This window comes from Falco naumanni, chromosome 5, assembly GCF_017639655.2.
Source record: "Falco naumanni isolate bFalNau1 chromosome 5, bFalNau1.pat, whole genome shotgun sequence".
NCBI classification, from domain to species: Eukaryota; Metazoa; Chordata; class Aves; order Falconiformes; family Falconidae; genus Falco; species Falco naumanni.
In genome coordinates, this window is record NC_054058.1 from 2,520,428 (window position 1) to 2,535,587 (window position 15,160).

General features: G+C 46.7%; 1 protein-coding gene across 3 annotated transcripts in view; it reads right to left on the minus strand.

Annotated features, from left to right (window-relative positions):
* Nucleotides 1–11,433, minus strand: part of SIDT1 (SID1 transmembrane family member 1) — a 47,912-nt gene extending 36,479 nt beyond the window's left edge. The window contains exon 1 of one of the 3 annotated variants that reach the window (XM_040596699.1): nucleotides 11,056–11,433. In XM_040596699.1, the coding sequence (XP_040452633.1) occupies nucleotides 11,056–11,229 (174 nt within the window). In that variant the 5' untranslated portion in view covers nucleotides 11,230–11,433. The remainder of the gene's footprint in view (nucleotides 1–11,055) is intronic. The other 2 variants (XM_040596697.1, XM_040596698.1) reach the window with 2 other exon arrangements.
* Between the last annotated feature and the right edge of the window lie 3,727 nt (nucleotides 11,434–15,160).

Sequence of the window (15,160 nt, forward strand, 5' to 3'; positions counted from 1 at the left end):
TCTCAAGGCTTAATATTCTTTAAAATCTAAGCACTTAATCTCATTTCTTACCCACATGAAACCTGGTATATGCTATATTACCACCATACATGACTTCTCTCCACCTTTCCTATGTTCAGCACTCTGTATTTACTCCCTGTAACAACTGGTTAGAGGTCCTTTGCCCTGTTCCCATTAAAGCCCATGTTCAGGTGCCTTGATCTCTTCTAGGTCTGATAATATCTGGGGCAGCATCCAGCTGCATCAAGGCAGGACCACCTCTGGCCTAAGTGTAATGGAATCACACCTGTGATCCCATTACACTTCTTTTATACCTCTCACCTTTCTCTCTGTACTCTCCACAGGAAAAGCTGCCTCCCAGGCCACATTCAACTAGGGTGCTTGAGAGAGGAACATCTGAAAGTCAGAAGCAACATTTACAGAGCAGCTCATTAGGAAGTTCCCAGTGTACTTTAAATTTCACCTCAATATATTAACAACTCACTTGCAGTGAATACCTCTGCTTTTCCTACGTTTGCACATAGCCCAGATTGATCAGGACATCACACCACCTAACCCCATCAAAATCTTCATAATGAAAGCCCAAGAACAAAAAGAAGTTGGACAGATGGCAATTGAGATCCCAGTCCATCTATTTGCCCTGCTGCCATCACCACAGTAGCACAGAGCCTCTTGTGGGCAGATTCTGCATTTCCAGTGGAGGGGCCAGATCCCAGTCCCAGGACACAGCTCTGCCCTCCCCCTCACAGGTCTCAGGGATACAGCAGCAGCTCCCAGCAGCACAAAGCTTTGGCTGACGGCCTCTGCTTGACATAATAGTTATTCCACCAAAACACAGTAATAAAAGAAGTGGGATTTGCCTGTGGACCTGCGCAAGATGTTCCCAACTAATGGTCCCTCCAGATCCCCCCCGACTTGTAAATGAGCTTGAGAATATCAGAGCAACAAAGTTCAGCAGAACCTAGGTGCAATTATGAGGAAGCTTGGGAAAGTGGAGAAATCATTAACATTTAACTGCAAGCAGGGCTTTTCTCATTTGCTGTCAATCATGCTCTGATTTTGTGCACAGTGGAAGGAAGCCTAATACAGGTCTTAGAGAAAGACATTTTGCCTGGCAGAAGCATCACAAGGGACAGGGATAACAATGTAGCACCTATGAACTGACGTCTGTGCTTTTTCAGGCCTTCTTCCAATTAACCTACCTTAAACTTTTAATCTGTTGTGCTTCTACATTCTGTTGTCTTGATATAGACAATATAGACATTGTTGTGCAACAGATTTAATTAATTCACCAATGAGCCAGTGCTAGTAGTCCCATCTTTCCCTTTGAAAGTCAGTGTTTGGCATTTGCCTTAAGGGCATCATCTCTACCAAAATATTTTTAGAAGGAGGAAAAAATAAAGGTGATTTATTTAGTTCAAATATATTTCCCCCTCCACACCTTTCCAAAGACTATTTCATTTTAAGAACAAGCAGTTCTGACACAAGAACCACTCCCTGCTACAGAAACACTGCTCCTATCACATACACCTCCCAACACAGAAATAAGATCCTACTCTGCACACAGAGACAAGAGGAACACCAGCTAAGAAGTAGTTTTTACTTAAAACAATAATAAACCCACACACTAGAAAAAAAAAGACTATGAGAATCCTCTGCATTGACCCCCACTCAGCATTGGTGAGATGAGGAGGAAGCTTTGCCTGGGCAGTAAGAAGGTCAGCCAGACTGTCTGTCACTCCTGCAAGACCACCACTGCCGGGGGACTTCACTTTGGAGCAGACCGTTTCCAGCACTGCAGAAGACCTGTGGCATCTTCCTCTTCCTTGCACACATGCAGAAGGAGCTGTCTGTGTTGGTACTATCTAATGTGGCGCTGAATTTCACCTGTACCATCCAAGCTGAAATCCTTGTGCCCTGCAGATACCTGCAGTTAGGTTTGAGGTGGGACACTCCAGACCAGATCTTGGGGAACAACCTCGGGTACCTTTGGCAGTCAGGCCCTGCACTAACATTTCTCAGCAATAACCATACTGTTGCCTTTTGCGCTGCGGGGCTCGGGCAGGGATGCTTCAGAGACTTCTGCTCCTCACACTCCTTCCCAGTGCCCAGCCTCTGCCATGCACATCTCTATTCACCAGCCCAGCTCATGACAGCTTTGTTTCTCAGATGACTGACCTTGAACTTTCTTCTGTATTTCAAGGTGGACAGAGCAGCCAGACAGCTGAATAAAGAGAACTCTCAGCACTATATAAAAACACATTAGACCAGGAAAGACAAATATTTGTACTTCAGTTCTATCACCATCCTGGTGATAGGGGGAGGGGAAAAGAAAAAGCAAGAAAGAAAAAGAAAAAGTGCATCTGAATTCCATTACCTAAATAGGGACAGGTCCCAGATTCACACAGCTGAACAGGACCAACATGGGTGCAAACAATAAGCAGAATAAACCAGGCTCTTGTTGACATGGAAGAGTCCTTGGATTGACGATTAAGTCTGCATTTCCCACAGAGATTACACATCAGCTTAAGACTGTGGGGATGTGAATTTAAGGGCAGGCAGGAGGTTGCAACAACAGTTTCTGCTGCAAGCAAAGGTTTTCAAGAGCTTTGCTGTGGATTCCTTTCCATCACCTCATACTAAGCAAAACCTTCAAATCACACCAGGGCTTTGCCATGTTCTCCACAGCACCCACACGCAAGCCGCTCCTTGCGATACCATTGGGGATTATCGGTCCATGTTGTGAGAGCACTTGGTCGTGGGCCTGACAAGGCACCAAGCCAAGCCAGTGGGCAGGGAACACATCCGGCAAGCAAACACACAGGCTGCTAGCTACAATGGAAGGTCTCAGGCAGGATAAGTCTACAAAAGCCACTGAACTTCTGCTGTTGCACAAGAAAGAGGTGCTTCATTTTTATATAAACCCTAAAATTAAGAGAAGCAGGATTCAGCCAGATGGGCTAGAGCAATTGAGACAGTGAAGGAAGCACACACCTGTCAGCACTGAATTCAGCTGCCCTTCCCACTGAGAACACGACAGGGGGAAGCTGAGACCCTGAAGGAAAATAGTTATGAGACAGTGACAGGCATTATCAAACATCTTTCCTGCCTTCTTATGAGATATGAGCACCACTCCTGCCTGACAACAAAACAAGAGGAGCTCAGAGGAGCATTCCCTTTCAGCCCTTCTCTGTCTGACTTTGTGCCCTAATGTCAATAAATCTTAATTGCCAAAAGCAATCTGTCAAATAGCCTTGGCCCACAGTTTTCTTCCAGCATTTCTGCCAGGAGTATTAAATACCCAAAGCAGCATACACTAAGTGACAGGCTCTGGATATGTCAAGCACAGCCTCAGTCACATTAACATAATTGTTCCAGGATTAATATTTTTCATTTAAAAGTTCTACTTTGTGCAAATATGCTGTACGGACTTAACAGTCTGTCATAGACATTCCGATGAGTTCACTTGTTTGCAACAGTATCTGTGCAGCACAAATGGAAGTAAGAACAAATACAAAGTGTGTTAATATTTACCTTTTTGCTTTTTTGAAATTTTGTCCTCTAACCAATGTCACCAGGGAGTCTCCAGGACAGCCAGAAATAAAAACATGAGCTGCCCTGTTGTATGAAGTCGGTACCTGTTTCTGACCACACTCAGACTTCAGGAAGATGTTAAAAATAAATCTTTTTTTTTTTTTTTTTTTTAACAGCCAGTTAATGAACAAACTACTTTTTAATAAATAGCATCTGCCTAACCCACGGCAGCTGGAGCTCTGGGCTAAGGTAACCCTTTGAAACAGAAGGGTTTATAATCTTTCCAAATTTGCCACCACTCCAAGCTCACAGTGATAACTCCAGGGATTACTGTCACAAATGCCTGGCTCTTTCTTGGCTCCCAAGTTCTCCACCTCTGTGACACTTTGGATGTGGACTGAATTACATACCCTACATGTTGTCTTCTTTTTTTTTCCCTAACAAAACCATTGTTTGTTTGTTTTAAACCACACTGAACTAGCTCTTTCTATGCCCAAAGAAAAACATCAGCATAAAGAAAGTAAGGAAGGTTGTTTCTGAAATCCTCTGTGTTCTCCAAGTATACACAGCAGAAAATAACATTTGCTTATGCAAACATACTAAACTATATTCTCAAACCAGGCAGATGGCACATCCTTGCAATACAGCTTTTATAGACTGCGCTTTCATTCTCTAAATATCCCCTGAAATAGCAGATGAGGTCTGTATAGGAAACACATACCTTCCTACCCAGCAACTCCTGCACAAGTTATTCAAGGACATTTCAGCCTCCACTTACATTGCAAATGTTTGGATTATAAATTGCTGCACTGCTCTTGGAAAGAGTTCAAACTGAGGTGAGACTCTTATTCAGAATGTTTTTTCTTTTTTAATCTAAACGTTGGGGGGGGGGGGGGGGGGGGGAGGGGCAGGCGGAGGGAACAACAAAACCTGATCAGTTTTGATTTTGAACAGGACAGCCCAACAAGAAGAGAATGATTGTAAGATTTATAATGACATCAAAATTCAAAAGAGACGCTTTTGTTCAGTGACAAGTTAACAGGCTTGACAACATTAGCTTACACATTAGAAATATAAATAAAATTCTTGCCAGCACTGAAGTCACTGTGTGAAGGTCTAAAGACCACCCTGCAAGAAACCAGAGCAGGTGTCTCAGAATCTTTTGCTAAAGCCTGCAAACTGTTAGCCTCCTTCAAGATGTACTCCCTGTTGTCCCTCTAGGTAGGGAAACCCACAAAGAACAAACTCCTAGAAAGCCAAACAACAATTTAAGTTTGAAGGGATCTCAGGCAGGCACATGATCCCATCCCCAGCTCAAAGCAAAGCCAAGCCACCTCACACACCATTCTTTCACTTAGGATATCCCATTTTTGCCAGAGCCAAAGTTTTCAAGACTATATTTTCTGCTGCAGGAAACAACAGTCAAGCTTGTGTCTTCAGCAGACCCCCACACCATTTCTCTCACAGTTTACTTTTGCTTTGTCCTGTAAGAGCTTTTCATGTGACTCTGGACAGAGTGAGGAGTGGCCATGAGACCCCGCTGAGAAGCAGCAAGAGCATTCCAAGGGCTGCGTGCTCTGTACTGCAACCTCCTAGGGTTGGTTGTTTTCATTAAAAAAGATAAATTATATATACAAAAGTTATTCCAAAGGGATTCTGTTGAACCTTGCTTGGCTTCAGACATCATCTACTATAACTTGCTTTGATTTGTCTGGATTTGACATTGTGCCTACATTTCTGCCTCATAAGAAATTTAATATTATGCTCCAGAAATGGTGTGCTGAGGCCCTTCCAGTGTCCTGTGGTGAACAGGCTAGAGCCAGCAACCAAAATGCAACACTGTTCAGGCCCCAGCGATCCTGCAATAACAGGAGCTCTATTGACTTTAGGAAATCCTCTCATTGAAACATTTGTAGTCTTCCCGATTTTTGTTTTTTACCTCTATTTTTCTGGCTAAAATGGTGGGCTTCCACTCAGCATTAAGGAAAGACATAACCTAACCTGTTCCTCCCATTATAGCTTGGGTTCAGCCATCTCCAAACAGGAGACTAAAGTTTTATTGCACACACAGTGTTGCTGTGGGCTGAAGCCAAGACTAATATTATGGAAAAAATGCTCAGGAGAGCAAGAGAATACTTTGGAGGTAGCTTAGTTTCATCCTGAAGAGTCCTACATGTGTGAAGCCCAAAACCAGCTCAGAAGAAAGAGGTTGAAAAAATTGCTCTTAGAGTTGTTGTAACAGACATGGGTGCTGCTGGAGTGGGACCTACATTTGCATGTGAAAGAGCAGAGAACAGTAAACACAGATTTGATCACTTCCACTTAATAAATGAGGTTGCCTTGCAGAGCAGATCAAGGAGTTTTCCCGCAGCTATAACAGATGGCTTTGGTCTGAGGCAAGTGACTCATCACACAATCGCAGAGGAAGGTATGGGTGAATTCCAGTTCTGGCTCCTTGCCTGGAACCAAGCAAGTGCAAATGCCATCCACATCTAGGCTATAAGACACCCATTCACTAGGAGACAGAGGAACCCAAATGTATCAAGCTCTTTGGGCTGGAAAGGTCTTTACTAGAGAGTCACAAAGTTTAAAGCACCTGACTGAAAGACTTCTTTTTGCTAAAGTTTATTCCCCTTCCCTTAGGTCAGTCAACTTTTTCCCATCTGCAATCATGAAAGAAGGAAGGGTAATGACATTAGCAACCTTCCGTGATGGCACACAGCCTCTCTCACTCATACACCAAGGATAATTTTTTTATTCATTACCCCTCAGATAGACTCCACATAGGGAACAGTCACTCCAGAGCTACACATCCTCACCTGGCACAGCTGCTCAGCAGAGCACCCACAACTTAATCTGCTGCAAATTACAGCTTACAGTAAAGCTGGGCCATATGGGAGCTGAGACTGGGGCTCTGTTCCTAGTCCTGGCAAGGGAGGAGGAGGAAAATATCACTCACCCTTTCTCCCAAAATAGGTGCAGCCCACTGCTCAACATCGCAACCAAGATGCACTGCACAAATGTCCAAGAGCTGTGTCTGGATTGCAGCAGCCTACAAATGGAAAATTGGAAACTTGTTCTCCTAGGAGATACCTGGACTATATTTAGAAAACCAAGTATCTCCCAAATCATGTATTCAGCTGACTCAAGCTCCAATTAGGAGGAAGATTTTTTGTTGTCTATGACAGTATTCTTCCTCATGATACCCTCCTGCACCACTTAGGACCTGGTACAGGAAATATCCACATGCACAATATTAGTGGCATTTGTGTTTTCAACAAATTAACCATTACCAACTGCCAGAGCTTACAGTGGTATAACAAGCCATTCACTTTGAATTCTTTCAGTACTCCCACCTGCACCTTTTTCTTTTTGGAAGCCTTTGTATTATTGCAATCATGGAAAAAAGCAATTTCTCTCACTTGCCACATAAAGCCTTCTCCAGTCAATGATAAATCCAGCAGAAACATTTTACAACTCTTGTTCAGTCTTCTGTGCAGGAACACACTGTGCAGGCAGCTGCAGCAAATCAGCTCTCCTTCCTCCCTCCCAAGTCGGGACATGTTGAATACGTGGAATTGGAGATGCCAATGAGTGTGCTCATTTTTCCCCCATGCTGGATGTCTCCAGTTTAAACTATCCTAAAATAAGGTAATCCTGTTTGCCCAACTAATTTTTCATCAGACTTTTAATAGTACACTTCTGCCTTTACTGTTAGAGCATGGGTGCATAGTGACAGGTGCAACAGCTGGTTTATTATTGTAATTTTTGCACTCACAGTTAAACATTAAACAAACAGCTGTGCAGAGAGGAAAAATTCAAAGTGCAACTAGGAGGAAAAGAGAACTAGAAAAGCAGTAAGACTACCCCACAACAAGTGAAGACTTTCCACCATGAGGAAGGAGTTTGTCATACCCCTCTGTCCACAGGCCAACTCTACAAGACCCTTGCAGCAGAGATGGCTGTGTTTCTCCTCAGCACAGCTTTGCTTTTACAGCTCCGCCTCAGGAGTTAAGGCCTACATCCTAATTGCCAACTATAAAAAACCCTGACAGCTCTCCTGCCTCAAGAGACAAGGTGAAATGGTTCTGCACATGGAGGGGCGTTTCTTCATACATGCACAGAAGAGACCTGGCAATGTATATAAGCATAAAGTTTCAGCTAGGTGACTTGATCAGTATGTAAGTATCCCTATTTTCATTTTACATACCCAGGAGTTGCACAGAAGGGAAGCCACTTGCCTAGCTCATCAAAGCAAAGCAGCTCTGCTCCAGAGCCCCGAGTTCTACTTTCTTCACCTTGTATACATCTGCTCGTGAATAATCTCATAGGTCTCGCTTTTCCCCTTCCCTCATGCACACAAACCTGTATCCCAAAGAGTAAGAAAGATTACGTGGATGAAGAACATCCTCTGAGATGAGGCAAGCACAACACATTTCAGAAAGTGGTAAGTCTCCAAAGCACCAAACAGGAGTAATGGCCTTGCTCCCTCCTCTCTCATTCATCATTCAAGCACTGCTCTATGCAGCTGCATTTTGAGATATGCCCAGGCAGCCATAGCACATGAGCAACCAGAATGTTTACAGAGGACTGACGGGTCACAAGCCAGCCCTCATGCCTTGTCCTTGACTTCAAGTTGTCCCTTGCTTTGTAGGCCTGTCCTCATGAGAGAGGGAAACAGAGAGGGGCAAACAGCAGAATTCAAAACATCAGGAAAACAAATCCCTGTTCAGAGCCAGACCACTCCAGACCTGGCTTTGCTTCAGAGTGAAAGCAATTAAACTCACCCACTGCAGCCCTTCCACATGGAAAATGCTCTTTTTATTCAATTAAGTTTCCTGTAACTAAGGTTAATAGCCCATGTGGCATCTGCCTCAAGGTATCAGAGGCTTCTGGCTGACCTGCCATCAGCATTGAGATGGGAGGAGACTGAAAAGACAAGGAAGAGCAGAGACCTCGCAAGTGGCAGGCAACTGGCAAACACTGGCTGACACTCCACTCACTAAGAGTTCAAGGCTAAAGACTGCAGTGAAAGGCAAGGACTAGTATACTGAGTTTTTGCAGGACTTGCATTCCTTCAGAATATCCAACAACTACCCAGAGGACAACATACCCCTAAGTATCTTCACAACTCTTGCACCAGTGAAACCTGCCCACAAGAGCACAGTAGCAGATTAAAGTCAAGATTTCCACCACTAAGTTTCTAAACCTTGAGCAATCCTCATCAACAGGGAGATGCAGGACCACCAGAACAGATCAACCTCTACCTCTGACCAGCCTAACGAGAGGAGACCCAGCCATGTTTGCCTCTCATCAGTGCAGGGCTGCAGCTGGGGAGGGGGCTGCACACACCTGCAGCCAATTATCCCAGTTAGGCCAGCCAGCTTCTGCAGGCTTCTGCTGCTTCAGCTCAGGAATAGCATCTGTAGGGCTTCTCAGTGAGGAATCACAGAATGGTTTGCAGTAGAAGGGACATTTAAAGATCACCTAGTCCAAACACCCTGCCATGGGCAGGGGAACATCTTCACTAGATCAGGTTGCTCAAAGCCTTGTCTGACCTGACCTTGAACACTCCCAGGAATGGGGCATCGACAGCTTCTCTGGGAAGTTCGCGTCTCACCATCCTCATCGTAAAATAACTTCTTCCTTATGTCCGACCCAAATCTACCCTCTTTCAGTTTAAAACTGTTGCTCCTTGTCCTGTCACTATAGACAGCTGTAAAAAGCCTCTCTTCATCTTTCCTATAAGTCCCCTTTATATATTGAAAGGCCACAGTAAGGTCTCCCTGGAGCCTTCTCTTCTCTAGGACTTTCTTTGTCCTCAGAGCCTCCTAGGACAGTCCATCTTTATTTAAGTGGTTTTTCTCTTCCAAATTTTTTTTCATAGCAGAAGGCCCTCTTTAAGCACATTCATGGCAGTGCTTGGAGAAATCTGCATTAAAAAAATTTTGGCCTCAAACCTGAGGTTTCCCTGCTTAGATATGCTCTTGACTAGCTCAGTATCTGCAGAGATTTCACATTCCAGCATACAGGAACATGGAGATTAAACCTCTCAAGTTTCCACTTGAACACAGCTGTTGTCTGGACTGGATGCCTCTTCACAGCCATGGGAATGACCTAGCATCTGAAAGTAGCCATGAAGCAGAAGATGCATTTAGATACCTGCAAATACCACCAAGCAGCCGTGTACTCCCTCCCTGCCTCCTCCCACTCTGCTATCACCCTAGTTCTTCAGGAGGGAAAACTTGTTTGTAGGTGTCTGGCAAAACACATGGCTTCAAAGAGCACATTATTGAAGGAACTAGATTCATTTTAACTGAAGCCAGAACTCATGCTGTCTGCTCACAAGCCCCAGACAACAGGCCCTCACTGTAATACCCAATCCCTGTAACACCTGAGGAAGCCTAATTTATACCTCCATCTACAAGGAGGCTTCAGTTGGTGACACTCAACAGTTAAGTAAAGCTGGGCGCAGTTGCATCATAGCCTGGACACACAACTCCCCAGCCCCATAAATACCAGGTGCGTTTTATTACATAGTAACAGACATAATAGAAAGATAACTCTTTAAAGGTCTGGATCTTTTCGAATTTCAGATTAAAGCAAAGCAAGAGATTGAGTAACACCACTTCCTCCTGCTCCCCAACACCCCTTTATCATGCTCTCTACCAACTCTGTTCATATTGAAGCATTAGAAATATAGTGTGGAAAGCAATGTTTTCCATTTTTTCCTTGTCCTGTGCAACCGAGGACAGAAAGGAAGGTTCAACTGCCCGGTTCACCATCTTTTGGTACATTAGATCTTACCCAGCAATTAACGCCCAATCCAAACAACGGGGGCAGAGTTTCCTAGGTACCACTTAGCTACTTGAAGTAAACACATCAAAAAGGGGGGAGGGGGAGACCCACAACAGCTGTGGCATACATAAATGACAGGTTTCCTTCCTCCATCAAACAGCCCCGCAGTCTCCTTGCATCACACCTCATCTGCACAACAGCCCTGTCTCACCTCCTGGGCTCCCAGGAGAGAGCACCCTGATCCTACAGAAGTGCTCAAGTGTGAAAAACGGTATTTTAGAAGGGTTATTAAGCGCACACACACTTTTTTTTTTTTTTTTTTGGTTTTTTGAGGTACTACTGTTATCTTCGTAATTCCCTTCTAGACTTTAAATCCATTTTGCTGCTAGGAGCGCTGGATACCAGTTCCCCCGTCCGGGTGGTGCACCAGCCCGCTTGCCCACCCCGTGGGACGCCGCCACCCTCTCGCCCCGCAGCCCCGGGGCGCTGCCCCGGCCGTGCCGCTGAAGCTCCCGGGGGGGAGGGCGAGGGCACTTTGCACCGCGGCTGCCGGGAGAATGCGGGCAGGACCGCGGACGCGGAGGGAGAGCCCGGCCCGCTCCCGCACAGCCGCAGCGGCGCCGGTTCCCCCCCACCCCCGGCCGCACCGGCGGAGGGAGGGCGAGGGGAGCACGGTGCATTTCCCCGCCGCGGGGGAGCCGGCGCTCCGGGGGATGCTCATACCTGCCCGGGCTCGCTGCTGTAGCCGAAGGCGTAGACCCGCTCCGTGCTGATGTTCACGGTGCCCCGGTAGACGCGGCCGAAGGTGCCGGGCGCGGGGCTGCCCCCCGCCGCCGCTGCCGCCCAGAGCAGGGCGCAGAGCAGAGCCCCGAGCACCGGGGCCGCCGCCCCGGCCATGGGCTCGTCGCTGCCGGCCCCGCGGGACAGCCCCCGGCCGGCTGGCCAGTGCGACAGCCGGGCTGCCTCTCCCCGGTAGGGCGGGCGCCGAGCCACTTTATTTGCAATTTAAATAACCGGCTCGGCGATACGCACGGGAGGCGGGGAGGCAGCCCCGGACACCGCCACCCCTCGCCCGGGGGGCACCGAGCAACTTTCCCCCGGCAAGGACCCTCCGCCGGCCGGCCGGCGGGGAGGGAAGGGGAAAGGGGGGCTGGCCGGCCAGCCCCGGGGAGGAGGGTCTCCTCCCTGTGCCCGGCCCCAAATTCTGAGCCGGCCTTGGCAGGCGGTTGTCAGGGAGCTTTTCCCCTTGGCTGTGAGCTTCGGGGTACACCGGCATCGTCAGGCACGGAGGCTCGGGGCCACGGCAGCAGCAGCCGCAGGGCTTCAACACCCCCAGCCCACCCAGTCAGGGGTGTCCTCGCCGGGTGCTCCCCTGGCTTGCTGGAGCGGTAGCTTGTACCTGCAATGCACCTTGCCATCCCCAACCGTTATATTTGACTGCTCATAACTTTGGGATAAATGCCCTCATCTTTTAGTTCAGTCTGGAAGCGTGAAAGGCTGCAGCAAAATGTCATTTTGTTAATTCAAGCATGGCTTGGTGCATCTTACATTCTTTGAGTCATTCGTGAAACTGCTACAAATACTGTGATACTCCAAACCTTTTCAGGAAGATGGGAGTGGTAATGTTGGGCTGTGAAAGGGCCAGGAGTCTCTCTCACAGCTTAACTCTTCTTTCTTCTGTTGAAAACGCACCTGGCGAATGTGTCAGATTCCATGGTGGAGGGATGCACTTTTAAGTTTGAGAAGACAGAGTGTTACTAGAGAGCAACTGGGAAGGTTTTTCAGACAGAGGATGATCTTGCAGGAGCCACGGTTTTATAAAGCCAGCCTGCAGTCCCCAACTGAGGTGGCTCTGGCCACAGAAGTTTTCCAAGTTGTGGATTTTATTTTCAAGACTGAGAGATTTCCTGAGGGTCACTTGTCATCTTTGGAGGAAAAGTTGCAAAGCTCAGCAAAATGAGCCAGCATGTCTTATGCTGTCATTTTGATCTTCAGGCCTCTGTGTGATCCCTGGGAAGAGAAAAAATTAAAACTGTCTGTGATTTCTGTGTTCATTTTGAGGCAGGCTGCCGTTCAACTTGCCTTTTGTCAGAGTCCCAAGAAGTGGCATTAAGGGCAAAAAAAATCCATTTGAGATCTGCTGGAATATGGACACTCCCACACAGTTTGCCTTTCAGCCTGGAGTATCATGCTGACCATGGAGACCTGTGCAATGTCACCCCTGATCTCTTGTGACTCAGTCTTGCCTCTTACCAGGACATGGTGTGACCTGTCCTGGGGAATTTCAAGCAGTGGTGGCACTGGGAGACTTGTGGCTTCCCTTCCCCACCCTGTAGAGCCCAGGGCTCCCTAACCCAACAGCTCCTTTCTCACCCACTACCCCCTGTAGATGCCCAGGTCCCTCTGGCAGGGCTGCCAGCCCCCTACATGTGCGTGCTGGAGGGAGGAGACTGGAGAGCACTTCTCCCAGGGAAGAGAGGCTTCAGGCAACAGGAGGAGATATGGTAAAGCAAAAGCAAGTCGGGGTCGTGCCAGGTTGCTCGGATAGATGTGACAGATGGCACAAGGCCAGTATTCTGCAAACCGAAGTAGCTCTGGCAGCTGCAAATAAATTTTGTGTCATTTGGTGCTGTGTGTGTTTCAAGTTGGGAGATCAGTGTGTCCCTCTTCAGTCCTGTTGTCTTCAGGACAAAGAAGTGACTTTTCATATAGTCCACGCTTTCCAATGCAGAATTACATCTTAATTACTTGCCCTGAGTGGATGTATATTTTGATATCTTACCAAAGACTACACATTTTTAACTCATTTTGAGAATTCAGTTTTTCTTTTCAAAGTGCAACACTTCCTTCTTGTCTTTATTGAATTTCATCTCACTGTTTTGAGGCTGGCTCTTTCTGCAATTTAGCAATGTTAAACCTTTGTTCAAATCTTTGTCTTCAAAGTATGGTTCTGCTCAAATTGGTGTTATTTGCAGAAGTTCGAAGTCAAAGGTCAATTCCACCCTTCAAGTCACTAATTGAAGTAATCAATCCTAGCAGACAGAGCAGATCTCTTAATTTGGTATACCTTCCTATTGACAGGAAAATACCCACTGCCACAGTCTGGAAATTGTTTTTCAGTCACATACCCCTCTCACGTGAATACCATCTTATGAGAGTGGTGTTCAAGGAAGTGCCAAAAGCCCTACTGAAATAAAAATATATTTCATCTGTTCCTTTCAGCACCTGCTAAGTCAGTTATCTTGGCAGAGAAATAAATTAGGTTACTTTGACATGATTTGTTCTGGACAAATGCACACTGCCTGTTTCTCATCACTTTATTGTTATTTAGTTGCTTGCACGCTGATTGCCGAACGGCTTGTTTCATTATCTTTCCAGGTAACAAATGGAAGTTGGCTGGTTTGTAACTCTTCATTCAGCCCCTTTGATAAAGATGGGTAGCCTGTTTTCCCTTTTCACTCCCTCCTGGGTCCTGTTCTTGAATGGCAGCGTGTATTTTGGAAGAACTAGACCCTGTAAGAGACAAAATGCTGATCCAGACAGACCATGGGTCTGGGTCAGTGGAGGCGGTCTGGTGTTCTTGTATTTGCCACAGTCTGGGGACAGCAAGGGACAGCTGCTCCCTAAGGGGCAGGGAGCTGAGTGCCGTAACACAGCCTGCAGAGCAGAGAGCTCCCTGGCCAAGGCCCCATCCCACAGGATCCAAGCAAGGCAACCAGGGCAGGCATGGAGATGGCAGCTGGAGCCAACAGAGAATCCAGATCACTGGACAACTCCATGGTGATGGGATAGGTCTGAGGTCAAGCTCTGAACATAAGGTAGCAAGTCAGGTTTGGTGACAGCAATTAGGGACGGGCACAGCCCTGATATCAGCAGGGAACTCCATAGCAGTGAGGCAGGTCTGAGGTCAGGCTGGGAAGTTGGTCAGCAGGTCTGGGTCAATGGGACACAGGCATGGCCAAGCACCAGAACCTTGCCTGAAATGCAGCTCCCATGGGAAGGGGGAGGTCAGCCCTCACGGAGGTCTCCCCGCAGCCCTGCCTCCAAGGTCACTAGAGGGAAGGGGGGCAGCCCTCAGCTGCGCTGTCTCTGGGTTGGCAGCAAGCCCAGGGTACCGGACCTCCAGGAAGGGGGATGATGCTCTCAGGGCCTTTGCCTCTGGCTGTGTGTGGGGCAAATATTTCCTAACATGGCCCATTTTCCCAGTATAAGCAAAGCCCAGGGTTGTGAGTGTCTCAGGGGAAGGAGGAACTGTGCTGAACCAGAGGCTCACAAGAGCGTGGGGTTTTTTTGTGGGTTTTTTTTTTGCTTGTTTGTTTTTTGCTATAGCACAAAAGTAGAAAATCTCATTGCTATTGGGAAAAAACACAGTAAAGAAATGTCAGTCCTCCTGGTAACCAGGGCTGCATAAAACATCCAGGATAGTGAAAGATCTTAATTACAAAGGAATTCCCCAAGTCATACTAGCTTGTAAAGGGAAAAAGAAAGAATATGAATGTATAATAAACCAAATTGTTTGGAAACCTGATGGATTAAAATCACTGCTGTTTGAATATGTAGTCTCCATCTTATGTAAGCTCTGCTGTGAGTTAATAGATGCTGTAGATGCTAGCTGGCTTCTGCAGAGATAACGCAACATTTTCAGACTGCTGTAAATGCAGTGTGAAGAACAACAAGAACAGAAAGGTAGACAGGCTTTTAAGACATCTGATTGGACTGGCTCCCCATTTAGGTGGCTGAAATGTTTGAGAATAGGCTGACTGAATGAGATGTCTTTGGTTTGTATTATATTTGTTTGTATTAGGTATTTAACATTTGTATTAGCTTC